Below are 22920 nucleotides of genomic sequence, written 5' to 3' on the forward strand. Positions count from 1 at the left end.
GCATTCATTCTAATCGGGGCTGGACCTCAACAATGAGGTCAACAGCCCCAGGCCTGCCGGAACAGCCAGGTTTTTACAGCTTTCCTGAAGGCCATGAGAGTGGGATGTTTTATCGTTGGCATTTATCACCAACAAGATTGGCTAAAATGTACCCAAACATGAAGCCGACCTGTTGGAAGTGTAGAAAAGTACAAGGGACTTATTATCACATATAGTGGACCTGCCCGGAAACACAAAATATTGGACAAAAATTTGGAAATGAGTGCAAGAAATTACAGGAGAACAGATAAAATATAAACCTGAAATCTTTTTACTGGGAATAATCAAAGGGAAATATACAAAGAAAATTAAGTACATATTAACACATCTGCTAACTACAGCTAGAATAGCATTTGCCTAATGCTGGAAACAAAATAATACCCCCTCGGATGAATTAGTGATTTAAAAAAAACTTTGGATTGTGCAGAGATGGACAAATTAACACTGAAATTAAAAGATAAAGAAGAGTCGGAATATTATGAAATCTGGAAAAATTGGTACAAATGGCTGCAAAACAGGAATAAAATTAATTAAGCCAAAAAACAATATATATAAATATATATTGAACTGTGTATAAAGGTGTGTAACTATAGAAGCGAAATATTATATACATGTACAGGTATGATGTCATAATAATGTTGACGTAATGACTGTAAGGTGTTGTAGAAGGGAAAAAATAATAATAAAAAAATCTGCTAGAAACAGATTTGATGCACTCTTAAATTCAGCCGCCTTCTGTCTCTGGAGATTCTCAACCATCCAGGCTTGGTGGTCCATGGCCAGCTATTACAGCTTACAAGAGTTCATTTAGTGACTGCTTGAAGTTACAACAGCACTGAAAAAAAGGACAACCATTTTTCAATCTTGTGACTCTTTCAGCATCCCCAGTGTCACGTGATTTATATTCAGATGATGGACAGCTGACTCATATTTATGATGGTTGCAGTGTCCCCGGGGTCATGGGATTAGGTTTTTTTTTTTTTTGCAACAAGCAAAGTCAGTGGGGAAACCAGATTCATTTCACAACTGTGTTACTAAGTGAATCAACTGCAGGGATTCACTTAACAAATGTAAAGTGAAAAAGTTGTAAAATGGGGCAAAACTCACTTAAATAACAAATTTCTCACTTAGCAACATAAATCTGGGGCTCTGTTGTGGTCGTACGTTGAGGAGTACCTGTTTACGACACCACCTACCGTATTTTTCAGAGTATAAGACGCACCTTTTTCCCTCAAAAAAGAGGCTGAAAATCTGGGTGCGTCTTATACACTGAATACAGCATTTTTTGCCTCCCGAAACCCCGCCCCCTTCACCAAGATGGCCGTGCATAGCCTTTAGGAGGCTTCCAGAGTGCTCCTGGGGGCTGGGGAGGGCAGAAATGAGCAAAAAATGGAGCATTTTTTGCTCAATTTTGCCCCCAGCCCCCAGGAGCACTCTATAAGCCTCCTAAAGGCTATGCATGCCCTTTTTTTTTGACAAAACACAGGCCCATTTTTGTGAAAAACAGGCTGTTTTTTTCTTGTTTTGGGGAGGGCCCCCCCCCCCCGAGCACTCTACAAACCTCCTAAAAGCTATTCATGCCCTTTTTTTGAGGGAAAAAAAACGTTTTTGGGAGGTCTGCAAAATGCAAAAACTTTTTTTTTAAAAAAATTGGCCTCTTCAAAATATTGGTGCGTCTTATACTCCGAAAAATACGGTATCTCCTGTATATAACGCAGTCCTTTTAGCAATACAGTGGGACCTCGGATGCCGACCGTAATCCATTCCAGGACTTAGGTGGGCACCCGATTTGGTCGTGACCAGAAGCAAGACAAACTGCGCATGCGCGCAGACACCAAAAATTGGCGCGAGAAGGGGAAATCGCCGCAGCTTATTCGGCCCCTGAGGATGTGTTCGTGATGTGAGTGAAGAATTTAGCAGATTTTCCGGTCCGCAGCCGAATTGTTCGTTATCTGAGCCGTTCGGGAGCCGAGAGTCTCACTGTACCAAGGAGGCTCCATACTCATTTGTTAAACTCCCAAGTGGCCTCAAGGAGAGCTAACTAACAACCTTCAGAGTGCTAAAAACCGCAAAGGATATAAATCCTTCCATCCCCCACCATTTAACCAGAACTGAAGAAGCTTCTTGGATGAGAAGCGAAATGTCTTCAAGGAAAAGAAGAGAAGAGCAACCAAGAGGATTAGGGGGCTGGAGGCTAAAACATATGAAGGACGGTTGCAGGAACTGGGTATGTCTAGTTTAATGAAGAGAAGGACTAGGGGAGACAGGATAGCAGTGTTCCGATATCTCAGGGGTTGCCCCAAAGAAGAGGGAGTCAAGCTGTTCTCCAAAGCACCTGAGGGCAGAACAAGAAGCAATGGGTGGAAACTAATCAAGGAGAGAAACAACTTAGAACTGAGGAGAAATTTCCTGACCGTTAGAACAATTAATCAGTGGAACAGCTTGCCTCCAGAAGTTGTGAATGCCCCAACACTGGAAGTCTTTAAGAAGATGTTGGATTGCCATTTGTCTGAAATGGTATAAGGTTTCCTGCCTAGGCAGGGGGTTGGACTAGAAGACCTCCAAGGTCCCTTCCAACTCTGCTATTGCATTTTATTGTATTGTATTGGAAAAAAAAATCAAGAAAGCGACTTCAAAAGTTGCCTTTTGAAGAGCACCAAAAAAAAAAAAAAACCAGCTGCCTTATTGATTACAGTTTAATATGTATGCCTCAATGTTCTTTCAGTATGTGGACCTTATCCAACAATAACTGTCAAATCCCTGCCTTTCTGTGTTGTTCCAGAATCCACATCTCGGTACAAATTCCACACCAGGACGGGATGCTCCCCCTGATTTCCACCCGACCTCTGCACAACTTGCATTTCCTATTGTCAGAATCCATTTATAGGCACCAGCATGTCTGTTCCAATATAGTCAGCATCCAAGATCTTAAAGGCATCTCAGGTAAGACCTCCTTCTCCTCCTCCTCCTCCTCCTCCTCCTCCTCCTCCTCCTCCTCCTCCTCCTCCTCCTCCTCCTCCTCCTCCTCCTCCTCCTCCTCCTCCTTCTCCTTCTTTTCTTCTTCTTCTTCTTCTTCTTCTTCTTCTTCTTCTTCTTCTTCTTTTCTTCTTCTTCTTCTTTTCTTCTTTTCTTCTTCTTCTTTTCTTCTTCTTTTCTTCTTCTTTTCTTCTTCTTCTTTTCTTCTTCTTCTTCTTTTCTTCTTCTTTTCTTCTTCTTTTCTTCTTTTCTTCTTCTTCTTTTCTTCTTCTTCTTCTCTTCTTCTTCTTCTTCTTCTTCTTCTTCTTCTTCTTCTTCTCCTTCTCCTTCTCCTTCTCCTTCTCCTTCTCCTTCTTCTTAACAGTGTAAAATCCTGGTTTTGCAGGCGTTCCCTCGCCTTATTTTAGATTTTAATGTCAAGAACCATGATGGCAAACCCATGAGACACGGAGCCATTTCTTTTCTCTCTTTTTTTGTTATAATTTTTTTTAGTTTTTTTCATTTTCATAACATATAATCACATGTACAGTATACTATTACATAGCCAACATTATATTGTATTATTAAATGTATACATCAATTCATTGTACCATCAACTCCCCAAAACAATTATTGGCTTTTCTGCTCTCCATACACCATATTGGTACCTTATCCATTACTTTCTTCTCCCTCTCTCCTCCTCCTCCTCCCTACCTCCTTTCTTCCCTCTGTCATCCTTCTCTTCTCCACTTCCCCTTCCTCTCTCCTTCTCCTCTCTCCCCTTTCCATTCCTCCTTTCTCTCCTTCTTCCCCCTCTTGCCCTCTCTCCTATCCCTCTCTCCTTCCCTTACCTCTCTCCTCTACTTCCCACTCTTCATCTCATTTGCTTGGTGTATTTCAGCTTCTGAGCAAGCTCCGTTTTATGTCGATGGTATTTATAATTTCTTTTCATTATACATATTTAATTTTAACCTGTATTCTCCTCTTTAAAAAAAAAAATAGAACAAAGAAGTATGCATATATAGTCATTGTGCTTTTAACCCCTCCCCCCAGCCTAATTTTGGCCAAAATGTAGACCTGGTTACAATTCCCAGCTATTCTCATCATTATCTTTATATAATTATACATCCTTACATGCCAACAGTTAGTGATTCTGTCTTTAAATCTCAATAGTTTCCCATTGTAGGTATATTTCATGCTCCCTCTCCATTTTTTCCATATCTTAGATTAGATTACCCTTAATTGTCTATAAATGACAATCCTCGCTGTTCAATGTTCATTACAATTCCCTTAATCTATTATATAGAATAACAAGCAGTAAACATCTCACTTTATTCATCATCTTAAATGTCTGAGGGCACGCGAGGCATTGGCCTGTCAGCTCTGTGCATGCGCTGGCCCCGCATGCATATGTGTCCCCCACCCATGCCCCACCCCGCACATGCCCCCCCCCCGTGCATGCGCGGCAGAGACCTGACGGCTAGCTGGCCAGCAGGAGGCACATGCAGGAAGCTGAACTGGGGCGACGGCTCACGTGTCCACAGAGAGGGTGTTGCCATAGGTTTGCCATCATGGGTGTAGAGTCTCCTGCTTGAGAGGGGGGGTTGGTCTAGATGACCTCCAAGGTTCCTTCCAACTCTTTGAATCTAATAATAATGATCCAAAGCTGTTCTCCATCTATAAATAATAGCTGATGATCACACCTGAGTTTCTCAGGTGTTTTTCCCCCACATCTGCATTTTCATCCCAAGTTCTCCATTTTTTTCTGACGAAGACAGAGTGCGGATTTGAGTCAGTTCTCGAAATAGCAAAACAAAGGAAATCTCAGCCAACAGAGTCCATGAAAATGTCGCCGCTTAATTGGCACCAACAGGATGGGGTATCTGTATTTGCAGCAGAGACAGGCCAGTGTTTTAGCTGCCAGTCACGTAACCGTTAAATGATGAGGATCATCATCCAGAAAAAAGATGAGACAAACCTCTAGAGCAGTGTTTCTCAACCTTGGTAACTTGAAGATGTCCGGACTTCAACTCCCAGAATTCCTCAGCCAACAAATGCTGGCTGGGGAACTCTGGAAGTTGAAGTCCGGACATCTTCAAGTTGCCAAGGTTGAGAAACACTGCTCTAGAGACATCACATAGAAGATTTAATTTAAAAAACCCTTAAAACCTTCTTACTTGGTTGGATATGTCAATCCGTTTAGCTTTTTCTTCTCTTTAACTTTTCTTTCTGCCCTGCTTTCAAAGAAATCGGTACATCGGAATGCATTTTTATTTTTAGGGCGAAAAGCCCTGCAGTCTTCTTTCTTACCCACCTGTCATTTGTTAAACGACTGTAAGATAGGCTTTCTAATTACTTGGAGCTTGGTAGTAATACACCAAGAGCAATAAAAAAAGAGATAGCAGTTAGTCAATCAACAGCTGCAACGTTCTTCTTCAAAATTAGATGCTCTAAATAATATTCTATGTGTCCAATGATCAGTTTAGAGCTGAATCTGGAAACAGCTGCTCACTTATTTGTCACAGAGCTGTCAGAATCCAAAATATTTTGTTACTCCGCTGTTATAATGCCTTAGTAAGACCAGACTTGGAATATTGCCATAATACAAAAAAGATGCGGAGATTCTGGAAAGAGTGCAGAGAAGAGCAACAAAGAGAATTAGGGGACTGGAGACTAAAACATATGAACGGTTGCAGGAACTGGGTATGTCTAGTTTAAGAGAAAGAAGGACTAGGGGAGACATGATAGCAGCCTTCCAATATCTCAGGGGTTGCCCCAAAGAAGAGGGAGTCAAGCTATTCTCCAAAGCACCTGAGGGCAGGACACGAAGCAATGGGTGGAAACTAATCAAGGAGAGAAGCAACTTAGAACTAAGGAGAAATTTCCTGACAATTAGAACAATTAATCAGTGGAACAATTTGCCTCCAGAAGTTGTGAATGCTCCAACACTGGAGGTTTTAAAGAAGAGCTACTTTATGTGCAGCCAGAAACTGAAAATAACATTTAATATAGCCCAGTACTTAAACAAAGCGGTTCGGTTGAGATCTGCATAGGTGGGACTGATTGGGGTAGATTGTAAGGGTGAGACCAAAGTATAATTTTATGTCATTTTCTTCTATTTAACATATTTATGAATTAAATTATATTGTATCTTATCCTATAACTATTGTACTTTACCCTACTCTTATTTTAAATTGTTTGTATAGGATTTTATTGGTGATATGTTTGAACATGCTTTGATATGGCCATATAGGCTAATCAATAAAGCTATAATAATAATAAGAGATTGGATAATAATTTTCTGAAATGTTATAGGGCAGGGATGGCTAACCTTTTTCTCATTGCATGCCAAAAGCGGAGGGAGCGCAGGGGGATCATGCACTGGTGTGTGCGCACCAGTGGTGGGTTTCAAAAATTGTTCGAACCTACTCTGTGGGTGTGGCCTCCTTTGTGGGAGTGGCTTGCTGCCCATGTGACCGGATGGGAGTGGCTTGCCGCCCATGTGACCGGATATGAAGATGCCGATGACACTTGTCAGAACCACCTTAAATTACCTCACACACAGCACTGGCATGCATAAGAATGTGATGTAAACTTGTTTTTTAAAAGGCATCTTTGGTTTGCGTTAAAACAACTTCAACACACGCAATGTTCTGATTGCACCACAAACGCAGTAGTCATCCTTACCTTTCACAGAGGCACTGAGTTTTATAAATAGGAGCATGATAGTGTAGAATAATCATATCCAAGGACCAGTGGTGGGTTTCAAAAAAAATTTGGAAGCTCTTCTGTAGGTGTGGCCTGCTTTCCGGGTCCACTGGTGGAACCTCTTCTAACCGGTTCGGTAGATTTGACGAACCGGTTCTACCAAATAGGTGCGAACTGGTAGGAACCCACCTCTGCTGCGCACCCATAATTCTATCCCCTTGCGCGCATGCGCGCACGACCCCCTCTGCTTTTGGTGTTCAATGGACTTCTTTTTCGCCTTCCCCAGGCTCCAGAGGCTTTCTAGGAGAGCAAAAACGGCCTCCCCACTCCTGGAGGCCCTTCGGAGCCTTCAGGAGGCTTCCCTTAAGCCTCCAGAGGGTGAAAAACAGCTGAAAATGAAGGCTGATGTCAGTTGGCCAACGCACACTTGCGCACTGGAGTTGACAGGGCAACGCCTCGCCTGCCATAACAAATGGCTTCATGTGCCACCTGTCGTATGCATGCCACAGATTCGCCATCACGGTTATAGGGCTTCCTGCTTGAGCTGAGGGTTGGACTAGAAGACCTCCAAGGTCCCTTCCCGTTCTGTTGTATATCCCAGGAATTCTAGGTTCAACGTGGCTAAATTATTACTATTATTATTATTGAAATTTTTGCTCTGTGTTTCTTTACTTCCAACCCAGAAGCCGGGTTTCTAGATGAAGTGACGTACAACAATATTGTTCTGGGGCCTGGATATGACCGACCGCACCAGTTTGACCCCAACGTGAGAGAACCAAAGACTATCCAGTTCTACAAACATTTGAACCTGAAGAGCTGCATTTGGACCTTCGATGCCTACTATGACATGACGGAGTTAATTGATGTCTGCGGAGGATCCGTCACTGCCGACTTCCAGGTGATGCTTTTAATATGGGAGACACAGAAATGACACTGGCATATTACCGTATTTTTCGGAGTATAAGACGCACCTTTCCCCCCCCCCCCAAAAAAAAGAGGGTGAAAATTTGGGTACGTCTTATACACTGAATACAGCATTTTTGGCCTCCTGAAACCCCACCCCCTTTGCAAAAAAGGACACGCAGAGGGTTTGGGAAGCTTGCAAATTGCTCCTGGGGGCTGGGTAGGGTATAAACGAGAAAAAACTGGATGTTTTTTTGTTCGTTTTTTGGGGGGAAGGCAGGAGCACTCTACAAGCCTCCCAAAGCTCTGCATGCCCCCCCCCTTTTTTTTTTTTGCAAAAAAGAGGCATGCAGAAGGTTTGGGAGGCCTGCAGAGTGCAAACACTTAAAAAAAAAATTACCTCTTCAAAATCATGGTGCGTCTTATACTTCGGTGTGTCTTATAGTCCGAAAAATACGGTAGTTCCTGTTGTAAATTCACCTGAAGTATCATAGAACATGACTGGAGGGTAAAACGTATGAAGAACGGTTGCAGGAACTGGGTATGTCTCGTTTAATGAAAAGAAGGACTAGGAGAGACATGATAGCAGGGTTGCAATATCTCAGGGGCTGCCCCAAAGAAGAGAGAGTCAAGCTATTCTCCAAGACACTTGAGGGTAGGACAAGAAGCTATTTCCTGACTGGATGTCCCATTAGAAGTCTGTGAATGGTCAGATCCTGCCCGGTGTGTGAAGAATCTGGCATTGATTGAATGGAGGTTGACCTCCCTTTCTGTTCAGGAGGGAATCCAGGGGTGGCACAGGGGTTAGAATGCAGTCTTGCAGGCTGACTCTGCCGACCGCCAGCAGTTCGATCCTGACCAGCTCAAGGTGGACTCAGCCTCCCATCCTTCCAAGGTCGGTAAAACGAGGACTCAAAATTGTTGGGGGCAAGAGGCTGACATTTCCCAACGGCTTAGAGAGGGCTGCGAAGCGCCGTGAAGCGGTATATAAATCTATGTGTGTGCAGCACCCAAGCACGGCTCCAATTTTAGCGGAAGGCATGAAAAGTCTTCTGTGATATTCAGGGGATGAAGGACCTAGATTTCCTTGAAATATTAATAGCTCTGAAAAGCCGCTTTACGCGGCGCCCTAATTATGATCATAATCATTATCATCTGCTACCAGGGAAAGATAAGAGGGCCTGGTCATGCCTACTTATCATTAATCAGCAATAAAGTAAAATGATGAGATTTTCATTTTCTTTTATTGCTTCTAAATTTCCCTCTCCTGAATGGGAAAAGAATTCGTTTGGCACTTCATGTGAATGAGAGAAAAAGTCTGTCTTCCTTCTTCCCTCCCTCCTCTCTCCCCACCTTTCCTTTCCTTTCTTTCTTTCTTTCTTTCTTTCTTTCATTTCCTTCCTTCTCTCCCTCCTCCCTCCCTCCCCACCCTCTCTTCCTTCCTTCCTTTCCCTTCCTTCCTTCTTTCTCACTCTTTCTTTCTCTCCCCTCCCCTTCTTTCTCTCTCTCTCTCTTTCTTTCTTTCTCTTCCTTCTCATCCTCTCCATCCTCTCTCTCTCTCTCTCTCTGTTTTCATTTTATTTTATTATTATTATTATTTATACGTCATCCATCCCTGCACCCAAGGCACCTCCGTGTCCAAGATTTAAAAGCATATTATGGAATTGGAGGCTGAAGATAGTAAACACTATATTTTAAAACAGCAGGCCCTTACGGGCTGGAGGGAGGGGCATGGCCAGCCAGATTGGTCCCTCTGCTGTACAAAAAGGCAAGATGGTGTGTAAAAAACTGTGAAGTAATTTTTCCTTCTGTGATGACAGGTTCGGGATTCTGCTCAGTCATTCTTGACAGTCCATGTCCCACTTTACGTCTCCTACGTTTACGTAACCGCGCCCAGAGGCTGGGCCTCTCTTGAGCATCACACGGAGATGGAGTTTTCCTTCTTCTATGACACCATTCTCTGGAGAACAGGTAGGGGGGGAGGGCTAGTTTTATTTTCTCCATGACACGGGGGTGAAAGGGAGAACTCTAGAAACCCCGGCATGCTAAGTTGCCCTCAGCTTGGCTAAGTGGCTTATTGAGAACTTCCTTGGTGGCCTCCTCAGTGGTGGGATTCAAAAAAATTTCTACCGTTATTGTGGGTGTGGCTTTGTGGGCGTGGCAGGGGAAGGTCACTGTAAAATCTCCATTCCTTCCCGATCAGCTGGGACGTGGGAGGTGGAGAATAGATGGGGGCAGGGCCAGTCAGAGGTGGCATTTACCGGTTCTCTGAACTACTCAAAGTTTCCGCTACCGGTTCTCCAGAACTGGTTGGAACCTGCGGAGGCCTCTGGGCCTCCTGATGGAAGTGGATTCCAACTGAGGGAAGGGGGGGGGCGATATGATGACTAATCAGTGATCCCCAGTTGAGGAAGCCCGGGCTGTTGGCATTCTCGCCTTCAGGTATACAGACGGACAGCGTCCTGTCAGCCAAACTGCAGATCATCAGGATCTACATCCGAGATGATGGTCGGCTGGTCATTGAGTTCAAAACTCACGCCAAGTTCAGAGGTGAGTCATTCTTGCGTTCTGCAAACTTACCAAGGATGCCCACATTTTTCTGCCTTGGTATTCCAGACATTTTGAATGTTGGTTGGTATTTCTTGATAGTGGGAGGGAAGCATTCTTTTCTGGAATTGTATCCCAACACGCATTGATTTATTTTCAAAAGCTACATTGTGATGAGCATCAGTGTCTCCACAATCTCTAATGTTGGATTTTCCCCTTTACCAGAGGGAGCCCCCTTGGGGGTACTGTGAAGCCGTTACCATGACAACTCCACTGTGCTGTACAGTAGAAGCCATTTTAAGGCACAACAGACTGTTTCTTAACAGAATACACACCCCGAGGGCCGTTAGGGGTGTCTTACCCCCACAGTATTTGTTTCCAGAGAATAAGTCATCTGTGTATCAAGTTTGGTTGCAATTGCTCAAGGCATTCCAGAGTTATGCTGGAACACAAACACACAAACACACACAGAGCCATTTTTACATATATAGGTTTTTAAAATTTGTATACCTGCCCATCTCCCCAAAACAAGGAACTTAATTTCTTGGCCAGGGTTCAGGCCACTTTTATCTGATTGTTGTCTTGGTAGAAGTTCTTCCTCCCCTTCTTCAAGGCCATTTGCTCTTCCCCCACAAGGAGAAATCTGGACTTTATGAACCTGATTATTCCCATCTACCCAGGGCATTTTGTGATGGAACACCACACTCTGCCAAACGCCAAGTCTTTCATCATGACTCCTGACCACCTGGGAGGGATGGAATTTGACCTACAGCTCTTGTGGAGTGGACAAACCTTTGACTCTCCTTATCAACTCTGGAGAGCAACTAGCTCCTACAGCAGGTATGAAGGAAAACTTAGAGATGCATCAGTTTTGAAGTTGTACCAAATTTGCTATCATGAGATATGATGGATGGATGGATAGATGGAAAGATGAGTGGGTGGATAGAAGGGTGAGTGGGTGGGTGGGTGGGTGGGTGGATGGATGGATGGATGGATGGATGGATGGATAGGTGGGTGTTGTGGCCCAGCAGGAGCCGTTGGAGCTGCCGATGGACTCTGATAGCAAGGAACCCTATGAGTCTGCTATGGAAGATGTGGAGGACCCTGGGCAGGGTTCAGACTCCGAGCAGGGACCAGAGAGGCTGGTTGGCCACCAGGAGGCGCCTGAGGCATGGAGCATTGGGGAAGATCAAAGAGAGTTTGTCCCTGACGCCAGGCAAAGTAGGGCGGAGAAACGAAGGCAGCAGTTACGGAGACAGACTCATAAGAGATAGAGAGCCCAGGTGGTTGCGTCTGGGTCCCTCCCAAGAGAGTATATAAGAAGAGACTTTGGGAAGAGTCCTTTTGCAGGACACAACCATTTGTAACAATCTGGAGAAACTCTTGTCTGCATTGTCTGTTGGAGTCTGGGTTGCTGCCAACCTCTTGCCTGTGAGTCGTGTTTGGGTTTTCAGTTAACAGGATTGTAATTGCTGTAAATAAAGAGTGGCAAACTACTAAGCCTGTGTCAGCGTTAATCACCGGATGGAGGAGGAGTCAGAACAGATGGGTATTAGGGCAGTGGTGGGTTATGACCCGTACACCCTGGTACGGGCGTACTGGTGTCTGCTGGGAGCACCAGGTACCGTTCCGGTATGGTGTTCCAGAGGGATCACCCGCCCGCCCGTGCTCCTTACTGATATTTGAAGTTTTTGGGGCTTCCGTGCATGGAGCGTACGGTGCCTGGGCAACGCTCCACCAAGCAGCTGGGGCATTGCGGAGGCGTCACAGAGCGTCGTGGGAGGTAATTACACATGCGTGCGCTGCACCCGTTCATGTGATGAGCCCCGGCCCTGTTGCACCATACCGGTTGCACCGGGACCCAGAACCCACCACTGTATTAGGGCATTACCCTAATGGATATTTGGGAGGCAGTGGCTCAGTGGCTAAGACGCTGAGCATGTCGATTAGAAAGGTCAGCAGTTTGGCAGTTCGAACCCCTAGCGCCGCATAACGGAGTGAGCTCCCGTTACTTGTCCCAGCTTCTGCCAACCTAGCAGTTCGAAAGCATGTAAAAATGCAAGTAGAAAAATAGGGACCACCTTTGGTGGGAAGGGAACAGCGTTTCATGTGCCTTTGGCATTTAATCATGCCAGCCACATGACCACGGAGATGACTGGACAGTGGCGGCTCTACGGCTTTGAAACAGATGAGCACCACCCCCTAGAGTCGGGAATGACTAGCACATATGTGCGAGGGGGAACCTTAACCTGGATGGATGGATGGATGGATGGATGTTTAAGAATGTTTTGAATTTTGTTAATAGCAATAGCAGTTAGACTTATATACCGCTTCATAGGGCTTTCAGCCCTCTCTAAGCGGTTTACAGAGTAGATTTGTAGATTTGTAGATTTATTTATTTATAGGCCGCCCTTTTCCCTGAGGGGACTCAGGGCGGCTTACAATCAAAAAGGAAGGGGAGTGTAGGACAATACGAAAAAAAAAAGAGTCAGCATATTGCCCCCAACAACAATCCGGGTCCTCATTTTACCCACCTCGGAAGGATGGAAGGCTGAGTCAACCCTGAGCCGGTGAGATTTGAACAGCCGAACTGCAGAACTGCAGTCAGCTGAAGTAGCCTGCAGTGCTGCATTTAACCACTGCGCCACCTCGGCAGCGGGAGCTCTAAAGCTCTTCCAGAGAGGGGAGAGGGCAACCCATGATCCTCGGGACAATGACGTTGACCCTCTGGAGCCCTGTCCTATCTGCCACTGTGCAATTCACAAACCATAGAGAGGCGCAGTAAGTTAAAATACTCTCTATGGTGCAGCGGTAGAAGGTCACCTGCAGTTTTCCATTCAGTTGTTGTTTCTTAAGAAGTCTCAGGTAATATAATCTCTGCTGGGCCCTTTTGACCAGTGCTGCAATTGTCACGTAATTGTAGGCAGGCTGCAATGGTCGTACATGTGAAAAAGGATCATCAAGTCAACATTTTTCAGTGCCGTTGTAACTTCGAACAGCCATTCAATGAATTGAATGGCCAGTCAAGGGCTACCTGTACCACCGTCTTTAATTCGTATGCCTACCCTCTGCCTGTGTGTTGTGTGTTATTTGGCTCACCTTCCCCACATCTCGTGATCAACTCACCCCAAGAAACTTAATGTGTATGGAGAGTCTCCATCATCCCAGGTCAAGGTTGTCCCAAAGGTGCTTTTTCAAGAGGCAACTGGACTTTTCCTTGAAGAGATTTCACTTCTCCTCCCAGAAGTTTCTCCAGCTCTGGCTGAAGTTCCCCACCTTCAGAAGTGAAGAAGCTTCTTGGAGGAGAAGCCATATAATCTTCGAGGAAGATGTCCAGTTGCCTTTTGAAAAGGGAAAAAAATTCACCGTTCAATACACTAACGGCAATACTTGATCTCTGCTTTCAGGAAAGATTATTCCGGAGAATACACCATCTCCTTAATACCATGTACGGTCCAACCCACACAATCTTGGGTTGATCCGGGAGACAAGCCTTTACCCTGCACTGCTCATGCTCCAGAAAAGTAAGTGGGTGTTTACGTTGTTTCATGCCTGAAGATGAGCGTCACTATTTAAAAACCAGACGCACAAAAAGGGGAAATTTTCAGCAGGCGCGGAAAGGGCCAAAGGCTAGAATACTTTGCTTTAAATTTTGGAATTGGGAGAAGTTTAGAAGCTTGCTACATCAGCTTCCCCTACAGTATCTTGGTACAGGTTTGAGTGCATTTCTTGCACATAAGTATGTTTAAAATCAACGAGGGGAACACAAATTGGGACAATTAGAGGCACACTAGTCGGGAAGCATCTGATGAAATGTAGGCTGAAATATTAACAGTAATCAGGCGCGGGGCTATTATCCGGAGGGATTGTAAGAGGATGTGCGTGAGAGAAGACATCAGTGTCCAGATAATTATACATGACTGGTGGAATGTAAGCTGGAAGAATTTAAAACAATACACATACTTGTGATCCTATAAAGATCTTCTCGACCAGGGGTGTCAAATTCAGGGGAGGGGCAGATCTGGCTCATGGGGTGCTTAAATCTGGCCCGCGGGGCTGCCCTGGAAATGGGAAGGAGTGGTCCGCGGCGTGACCCGACAAATGCACGCACGTCAAAAGCGCGGCGACGAAACCGTGCCGACAAAAACCGCAATGTCATACACACGCCCACAACAACGCGCCGACAAAACCACGCCCACAAAAGTGATTTCAGTTAAGGTAAGGGCTAGGTTCAGGGTTCTGTTTAGGGTTAGGTTTAGGGTTAGGGTTAGGGCTAGGGTTAGGGTTATTCGGTTGTTATTACTTGTTCGTTGAAGGCGCGCTTTTGTCGGTGCTCTGTTGTTGGTGCGCTTCTGCGCTCATTCGTCGGCGCGATTTCGAACTCACGGTTTTTGTTGCCGCGGTTTCATCGCCGTGCTTTTGTCGAGCGCGCATTTGTCGGTGAACCGGTCCGCAATACCTCAACGAGTGAAAACGGAGCTCGGGAGAACTGCGTGCCCCACCCCCCACCCAGGCTCCGTTTTCGCTGACAGAGGGCTAGCAAAACAAACTAAAAACGAAACAATTGAGCATTCAAGAAGGGGGAAGACAAAGAAGGAAAGATGGGAAGAGAGGAAGGAAGGAAAAAGAAGGGAAGAGGGGAAGGAAGAAGAAAGGAGAATGAAGAGGGACAGAAGGAAGAAGGAAGGAGATTAAGATTATAAAGAGGGGGAGGGGGGGGTCTCAGGGAAGTCCTGCCTTACCACTTGGCCAACCCAGGTGCCCCCGACACAAGTGATATTGAGGTGGCCATGCCCACCCCGCCCTCCAAGATCACACACAACCTTGATGTGGCCCTCAATGAAATTGAGTTTGACACCCTGTTCTAGACCCTGCCGGCCAAAACTCCTTGGCCGACAGGGTCCCCAGCATGTTCCTTCTGTTAGATGAGGCCAATCCCATTCGGGCAAGATGGTTCTTCAGATAATCTGCTCCCATGCCATCCCTTTCCTTTGTGCTGGTCTTCAAAGAGGATGCCTATATATATATATCAAGGGTAAGAAATCAGGAACCAGAGTTGTTCAAATAAGTGCAAGTTTTGCCTGTGCCACCTCTAAACAAGAACCTGAATTACTAACGGTTAAGGCTAATTGGCAGTAGATGAGACGCAACGGAATTCAAGAAAGGCTGGATTTAGATCTCTCGTGGGCATGAAGGGACTCCAAACTCATGATGTGCTTGACCCCTCCCTTGGGCTCATGTCAACTGTCCAGTTGGCGAATCCAGAAAAAGGAACTCCGGGGACATTATTTTACCAAGACTACAAAACTTCACTGAATTAACCACATTGGCACAGAAGAAGCAAAACCAGCTCTGGGTTTCCCACGCGATAGCAAGCGAAGTTAATTCCCCCTATTACCTACAGGCTTCACAGTGCTTTGTAGCCCTCTCTAAGCAGTTTACAGAGTCAGCATAATGCCCCTAACAATCTGGGTCCTCATTTTACCGACCGCAGAAGGATGGAAGGCTGAGTCGAACTCGAGCCGGTCAGGATCAAACTGCTGGCAGCCGGCAACCAGCAGCATTAGCTGCAGTACCACATTCTAACCACTGTGCCACCGCGGCTCCTTCCTTAGCCCTGGACTTGCTTAATGGGATGTCTTTGGGGCTTCCTTTGATCCTTTGACAGGGCTGACCTCGGCAATTTGCCAAGGGAAGTTAAGCTACTGTTCCTGAAGCTAAAAGCTAAAAATTCCAATCTTGATTGCAGGGTTTGGTCCCCGGGCCAAGCTGGGATTAGTTCAGCCACCATATGTCTTCACATTCCCTTCCCACGTTCTTTCTTCTGCCATTAATGCAGATTCTTACTCCCTTGCCACCCACCCACCCATGTTACTGCTTTGAAGGCGTAAGGATCAAAGGGGTGAGGCCGTTCCTTCACTCCTACCTTTGAATGTATATTCATGGAATCTTTATCACGAAGACAAAGTGATGCTTCGTCTTCATCCAAGCAAAATAGCACAGCTCAGGGGTGTCAAACTCGATTTCATTGACGGCTGCATCGAGGTTATTTTTGATCAGGGTGGGCATGGCCAGGGTGGGCATGGCCAACTCGACATCACTCCAGGGTGGGTTCCGGCCGGCACTACTGTCGGTTCGCTCATGTGCGGGCCACGCTCTGTGTGCACATACACAATACAATTAAAATTGTTCTGCGCATGTGCAGAACCGAAAAACAAGCTGGAGACACCTATGGCGCTGCCCGGAGAACCAGTTCAGGGGCGTGGCAGGCCTGGGTCGATGCCGGTTCTAGCGACCTAAGCTGCCAAATCACTACTGGTTCAGCCAAACCGGTCCAAACTGCTGGAACCCACCACTGTGTCACTTGCGTTGGGGGCGCCTGTGGCAGCCCGAGCACTCGGCCAGTGAAAACGGGCTCCCGAGTGCCGTTTTCAGCTCCAACAGTCTCCTGCAATCCTCTGCCAGCGAAGACAGGCTCCCAAGCTCCATTTTCAGCTCTAACAGTCTCCTGCAATCCTCTGCCAGGGAAAACGGGCTCCCGAGCTCCGTTTTCAGCTGCAACGGTCTCCTGCAATCCTCTGCCAGGGAAAACGGGCTCCCGAGCTCCGTTTTCAGCTGCAACGGTCTCCTGCAATCCTCTGCCAGGGAAAACGGGCTCCCGAGCTCCGTTTTCAGCTGCAACGGTCTCCTGCAATCCTCTGCCAGGGAAAACGGGCTCCCGAGCTCCGTTTTCAGCTGCAATGGTCTCCTGCAATCCTCTGCCAGGGAAAACGGGCTCCCGAGCTCCATTTTCAGCTACAATGATCTCCTGAACATCCTCTGCCAACGAAAATGGAGCTCGGGAGGGCCGTGGGCAGCCCTCCCTAGCTCCGTCTTCGCTGGTAGAGGCACCATAGGCCAGTTCTTTGCTGTTTCCAGGGTGTCCCTGTGGGCCAGATCAAAGCACCCCCAAAGGCCAGATCTGGCTCCTGGGCATTCAGTTTGACACCCTAGCTAATTTAGGACTGCAATTGAGTCAATGGGGAAGCCAGATTGCTAATTTAACAACTGCAGTGATTTACTGAACGACTGGGCCAAGAAAGGTTGTAAAACGGGGTCCTTAGTTGTCTTCGCTTAGCAACGAAATATTTGAGCTCAATTGTGGTTGCAAATTGAGGATTATCTGGTCTGTGCTTATACGTCAACCTTCAAAGTGGCAACAACGCTAGTCGCCTACGCTGGAAGAGCTGATTTAGATAATGCAATTATACATTATCTGTATATATACTGTATATCCCCGTTGAGCTCTCAAAGAAAAAGTTAGGAAATAAAGAAATATTCCTGGCGTTATTATTTTTCTGTGCCCTTATTTTTTTCTATTCCCTTTCTTCCCCGTGTAGATTTCTGATTCCAATTGCCTTTCAGCAGACGAACCGCCCGGTTCCCGTCGTTTATTCCCTCAACACGGAATTTCAGCTCTGCAATAACGAAAAAGTTTTTCTCATGGACCCAACCAAAACGGAGATGCCGATGGCCGAGATGGACTACAAGGGAGCCTTTTCCAAAGGTACGATCTGCGTTTCGAGGTTTGGACGGGGGGGCATGGAGCTCTCTGGGGGAACGGCAAGGAAAACAGGCGGGAAGGTAACAGAAATGCTCTACGGGAAAATAGGCCCGGGTTGAATGGCAGAATAAGAGAAACGGCGGCTGATTGGATGGGCATAATGCTCTTCTTCCTGGAATCACTTTCTGAAGAGCTGTGGTGGCGCATTGGTTAGATTGCAGTACTGCAGGCTAATTCTGCCGACTGCCAGCAGTTCGATCCTGACTGGTTCAAGGTTGACTCGGCCTTCCATCCTTCCGAGATGGGTAAAATGAGGTCCCAGATTGTTGGGGGCAAGAGGCTGACTCTGCAAACCGCTTAGAGAGGGCTGGAAAGCATTGTGAAGTGGTATATAAGGTATATAAGTGGTATATAAGTGCCGGCTGTTGGGTGCCTGTAGTTTTGGCAGTTCTAATCTCACCAGGCTCAAGGTTGACTCAGATTTCCACCCTTCCGAGGTGGGTCAAATGAGGACCCAGATTCTTGGGGGCAATAGGCCGACTCTGTAAACTGCTTAGAGAGGGCTGTAAAGCGGTATATAAGTCTAAGTGCAAGACAGACATTAGGAAGGTGTGGCATTCGGCTGATCCATCCATAATGGAGAAGTCAGCAAGGCTGTTCTCCTTCAGTGGCCTTTGAAAAGCCAATCTGGGCCCAGTTAGTTCACCAAAACATCAAAGGCACACAGGTAGTCTTCGACTTACAACCACAGCCGAGCCCAATATTTCTGTTGCTAAGCAAGACAGTTGATAACGTGAGTTTGGGTCCTTTTGATGACCTTTTTGACCCAGTTGTCGGTGGGCTGTTGTAACTTCAAATGATCACCTAATGAATGGTTGTAAGTCAAGGACTTACCTGTATATAGCTAGCAGTCCCCCGGGCTCCTATAAAACCGTAACAGAATGCAGATCTTAGCTTTTATATAAAGTTGGCATTTTTAGAACCTGGTGTTCCATTCTTCTTCAAATGTGAGAAGCAGACAAGGAGATTTGGTTCCACCACAAAACCACGCCCGACTAAACTGCGTCGCTGACGTCATCAACAGGGCGACAACAGCGCGGAGACAGAAGCACGCTGTAAACCCTAAACCTAAAATTAACCCCTAAACCTAACCCCCCTAAACCTAATCCTAAACCTAACCCTTAACCTAACCCTAAACCTAACCCTTAACCTAACCCTAAACCTAATCCTAACCCTTAACCTAAACCTATCCCTAACCTTAACCTTAACCTAACCCTAACCCTAACCCTAACCCTTAACCTAACCCTAAACCTAACCCTAAACCTAACCCTTACCTTAAGTTGAATCGGCTTGCTTTCAAAGCACTATTTAAAGCGCCCTTCTTTCTCCGCGCTCGCTGTTGTCGCCCTGTTGATGACGTCAGCAACGCGGTTTAATCGGGCGCGGTTTAGTTGAGCGCGGTTTTGATGGGTCACGAGGAGATTTTAGAAGGACCCTATTTATATGGTGTTCATTTTATTAAACTGTAGGTTCTTTTTAATATTATTAAATTTACTCAATTTATTTATTACTTAAATTTACTTTACCCCCATCTCACTGGCTGGTTCTTACCGTTTCTTGCTTAGCAGTCTGTTTTTCAGGAAGCTGTATAAGTAAACTTCCTGCAATGCAGGAGGGTAATGTGTAATATATATCCAATATTGGAATATATGCATTTATGTTTAATATATGTATATATGTTAAGGATATGCATGCATATCCCATGAAGCAGGACAGGGTAATCTTTAATGCATGCTTAATATATTAATGTATGCTTAATGCATGTATATATGCACTATAAATCAGGATGGGGTAATATCTAAAATATGTCTGAATTAAACATTGGGGCGTGAATATGCACAGGAATGCTTCAGCTGAGCTTCAACTCTGCCCCTTTTCATTCAGTAACCCTTCCTTCAATAACTCACTAAATGTTCAAGAAGTTAAGTTGATATTATCGTAGAAATCCCAGAATTCCAAGCTGTTGCCCATGCTGGTCAGCCGAACCTGGGGATTGTCAATACCAGCATAAGGTGAGGGGATCAGCTGGGAAAGTTCGGCGTGGCACAGGTTCGAGGCACCTCCTCGTTCTCCAATATCTTCTTACCATAATGCCAAATTTCAAATTCAGGTCTCAGTCTCCCGTTGAGCAACGCAGCCGTTTTCTGATCAGGATGCCCTTCTCTGGATATTTGTCCTTTTGGTGCGGGAATTGCACAGTTGCAGGAATTGAGTGTGTCTAGTGCAGTGGTGTCAAACAGGACTTCATTGAGAGCCGCATCAGAATTGTGTTTGACCTTGGTCAGGATGGGTGTGGCCAGCTCGACGTCACTTGTGTCGGGGATCCCTGTGGCGACCCAAGTGCTTTGCCAACAAAAATGAGCTCCGTTTCGGCTGCGACGGCATCCTGCAGCCCTCTACCAGGGAAAAGGGAGCTCGTGAGTGCCAAGCTCTGTTTTTATTGGCTAAAGCACCCCGGGGTCGTTTCTTCACTGTTTCCAGGGCAATCCTGAAGGCCAGATCTAGGCACCCTGCGGGCCAGATCCCCCCCCCCCAAAGGCCTTGAGTTTGACACCCCTGGTCTAGTGTAATGAAAAGAAGGACTAGAGATGACATGATAGCAGTCTTCGAATATTTGAGGGGCTGCCAGAAAAGAAGAGAGGAAGTCACCCTATTCTCCAAAGCACCTGAAGACAGAACTAAGAAGCCATGGGTGGAAATTAATCAAGGAGAGGAGCAACCTAGAAATAAGGAGGAATTTCCTGACAGTGAATGAGTGGAACGATTTGCTTCTAGAAATTGTGCTCCAAGACTGGAGGTTTTTAAGAAGAGATTGGACAACTATTAATGGTTGAGGTTGAGCGGGAGGTTGGACTAGAAGACCTCCAAGGTCCCTTCCAACTCTTTTTTTAAAATAAGTATTTTATTTTATTTTTTTACAAACATATCAACGCGTGAACAGTGCGACATCTGGGTATCATACATTCTAATACAAATAAAACTATTAGTCAAAGTTATTACTTTCAACCCACATATATTTCTAATAGTAATACATATTTATATAAAGTTGCAATCTGTCATTATTCAATTAGTCCAGGTTCTCTCTTATTATTGCTCTTATTTTATTATATAAACGTGTATATACACTGATATTCCCCTTTTCTCTTATTTCTGTTTCTTATTCTAACTTTTATTCATGTCATCCTTTGTTAGAAAGCATTTCCTTTCTATCCTACCTAACTTCTAATCATGTCACCTACCTACAAAAAAGAAAGAAGAGAGAGAGAAGAAACGAAAAGAAAAGCAAGACAACGCTAAAAACGTAAAATCATCTATCCATCATCTCTTGCCTGCTTCAATACTTTACTTACTCTGCTTTTTCCCCCCCTTTTTGATTTGTCTCCCATATTTCTCTCTAAGATCTTTGTCTCTTTCTACATCTGCTCCTTGGCTGTTCAATCTGAGTACTCTTGTTATTCTGGTGGACATTCATTGCATCTGCCTGATCTCAAATGTATATATATATTTTTAAAAAAACTCAGGTCAAATCCTGTACGGCCGAGTGATGTGGAACCCGGAGCAAAACCTCAATTCCGCCTACAAGTTGCAGCTGGAAAAAGTCTACCTCTGCACAGGGAAGGATGGCTACGTCCCGTTCTTCGACCCAACGGGCACCATATATAACGAAGGACCCCAGTACGGCTGCATTCAACCCAGCAAACACCTGAAGCACAGATTCCTGTTGCTGGTACCTAGCACAATATAAAACTTTGACCGGGGGGATTTCAACTTACAGCCAATTCATTTTCGGGACCGTTCAGAAAACACTGAAAAAAAACCACATGATCGATATTCAGGGGTTTGAGATGTGGCATGTGTTTACGATGAATTCAGCGTCCTGGTTTTGCCATTTGAGACTTTCCCAGCTAGCTCCCAACGAGCAAAGTCCAGGGGGAAACAACTGTGGCCACGAAAGGTTTTAAAATTAGGCGTGACTCACTTAGCAACCTGTTCTGACCCCCCTCCGTATGGTGAGTCATGCCGACACAAGATTACTGCTAGACAATTTATTCACAGTAAATTAACACACTGACAAGACTTTGGCAGCAACCCAGACTTCCACAGATAAGAAAAACACACGAGCTTCTCCAGCTTTAGTATAATGGTTGAGTCCTGCAAACAGTCTCCTCCCAAAGTCTCTTCTTATATACTCTCTTGGGAGGAGCTTAATCACAACCACCTGGCCCCAATTATCTTCTATATCTCTGTAGTTGCTGTCGGCGCTTATCTGCCCGTCTTTGCCTGGCGTCCGGGACCAACTCCCTTAGCTCCTCCCCACTGCTCCAGGGCCTGACGTCAGGGACCAACTCCCTTTGGCTTTCACCAGCATGGGTTCTGCGAAGGCCGCTTTTCATGTCCAGTTTTCTCTAGGCTCCAAATGTCCGTGGAGATTAATGTAGGGTCTTTGGTAATCTCTGAGCCTGGCTGTCTCCTTGCGGGCATTTCATAACGTAACCAGGTAACGTCATTTGTTTACTCGCTCCCTTCTAACAAGGATAATGTTACCAAGTAGGGTTATGAAACGTCTGCAAGAAAACAGCCAGGCTCGGAGAGCACCAAGAACCCTGTAGTATATCCAGTGGTGGGTTGCTCACCGGTTTATTACTGGTTCACGGGCGCTTGCGGGCGCAATATTTATGTGCAGAAGCATCTGGGTGGGTGGGCGGAGCCTTCCACCGCCGCCACTAGCAGTTTGGCTGAACCGGGCCGAACCGGGAGCAACCCACCTCTGATTATATCCCTGAGCCACAAATATTTTCTTCCAAATAGAGATGTTTGCCATTGTCCAGGGGTTTACAACATTGTCCAAGGGTTTACAATATTTACAACAGACGGGGGGGGGGGGACGGGGGGGACGGGCAGAAATGAATGTACCACTTTTCTCCTCTTTTAACAAGAGAAGGAAAAAAAAGAGTCCCATTTGTTTCTCCATCCCAACTACCAACTTACCGTGTCCCCCGACTGGGATGGACCCAGGAAGGAAATGAGCAAACTTCTTCTTTCTGTAGCTAACGGCCTTGAAATGTTTCTCAGGATTTCTCCATGAAAAAAAAACAGTGTTTGCTTAGCTTCTGAATAGTTGATTAAGTGTCAGTTCAGGTCTAGGGCAGAGAATACTCTAAAAA

At 45.7% G+C, this 22920-nt stretch overlaps 1 protein-coding gene across 1 annotated transcript in view; it reads left to right on the forward strand.

The window, feature by feature from the left end:
- FRAS1 (Fraser extracellular matrix complex subunit 1) overlaps positions 1 to 22920 on the forward strand; it is a 279515-nt gene that overhangs the window by 247982 nt on the left and 8613 nt on the right. The window contains exons 64-71 of the mRNA XM_087723886.1: positions 2822 to 2982; positions 7386 to 7600; positions 9426 to 9576; positions 10048 to 10155; positions 10833 to 10992; positions 13560 to 13676; positions 17532 to 17698; positions 21277 to 21482. Of these exons, the coding sequence (XP_087580012.1) occupies positions 2822 to 2982; positions 7386 to 7600; positions 9426 to 9576; positions 10048 to 10155; positions 10833 to 10992; positions 13560 to 13676; positions 17532 to 17698; positions 21277 to 21482 (1285 nt within the window). The remainder of the gene's footprint in view (positions 1 to 2821; positions 2983 to 7385; positions 7601 to 9425; positions 9577 to 10047; positions 10156 to 10832; positions 10993 to 13559; positions 13677 to 17531; positions 17699 to 21276; positions 21483 to 22920) is intronic.

The sequence above is a fragment of the Thamnophis sirtalis genome, unplaced genomic scaffold (assembly GCF_051295495.1).
Source record: "Thamnophis sirtalis isolate CommonGarterSnake01/CBP01778 unplaced genomic scaffold, rThaSir2_p1.2 scaffold_10, whole genome shotgun sequence".
In the NCBI taxonomy this organism is placed as follows: Eukaryota; Metazoa; Chordata; class Lepidosauria; order Squamata; family Natricidae; genus Thamnophis; species Thamnophis sirtalis.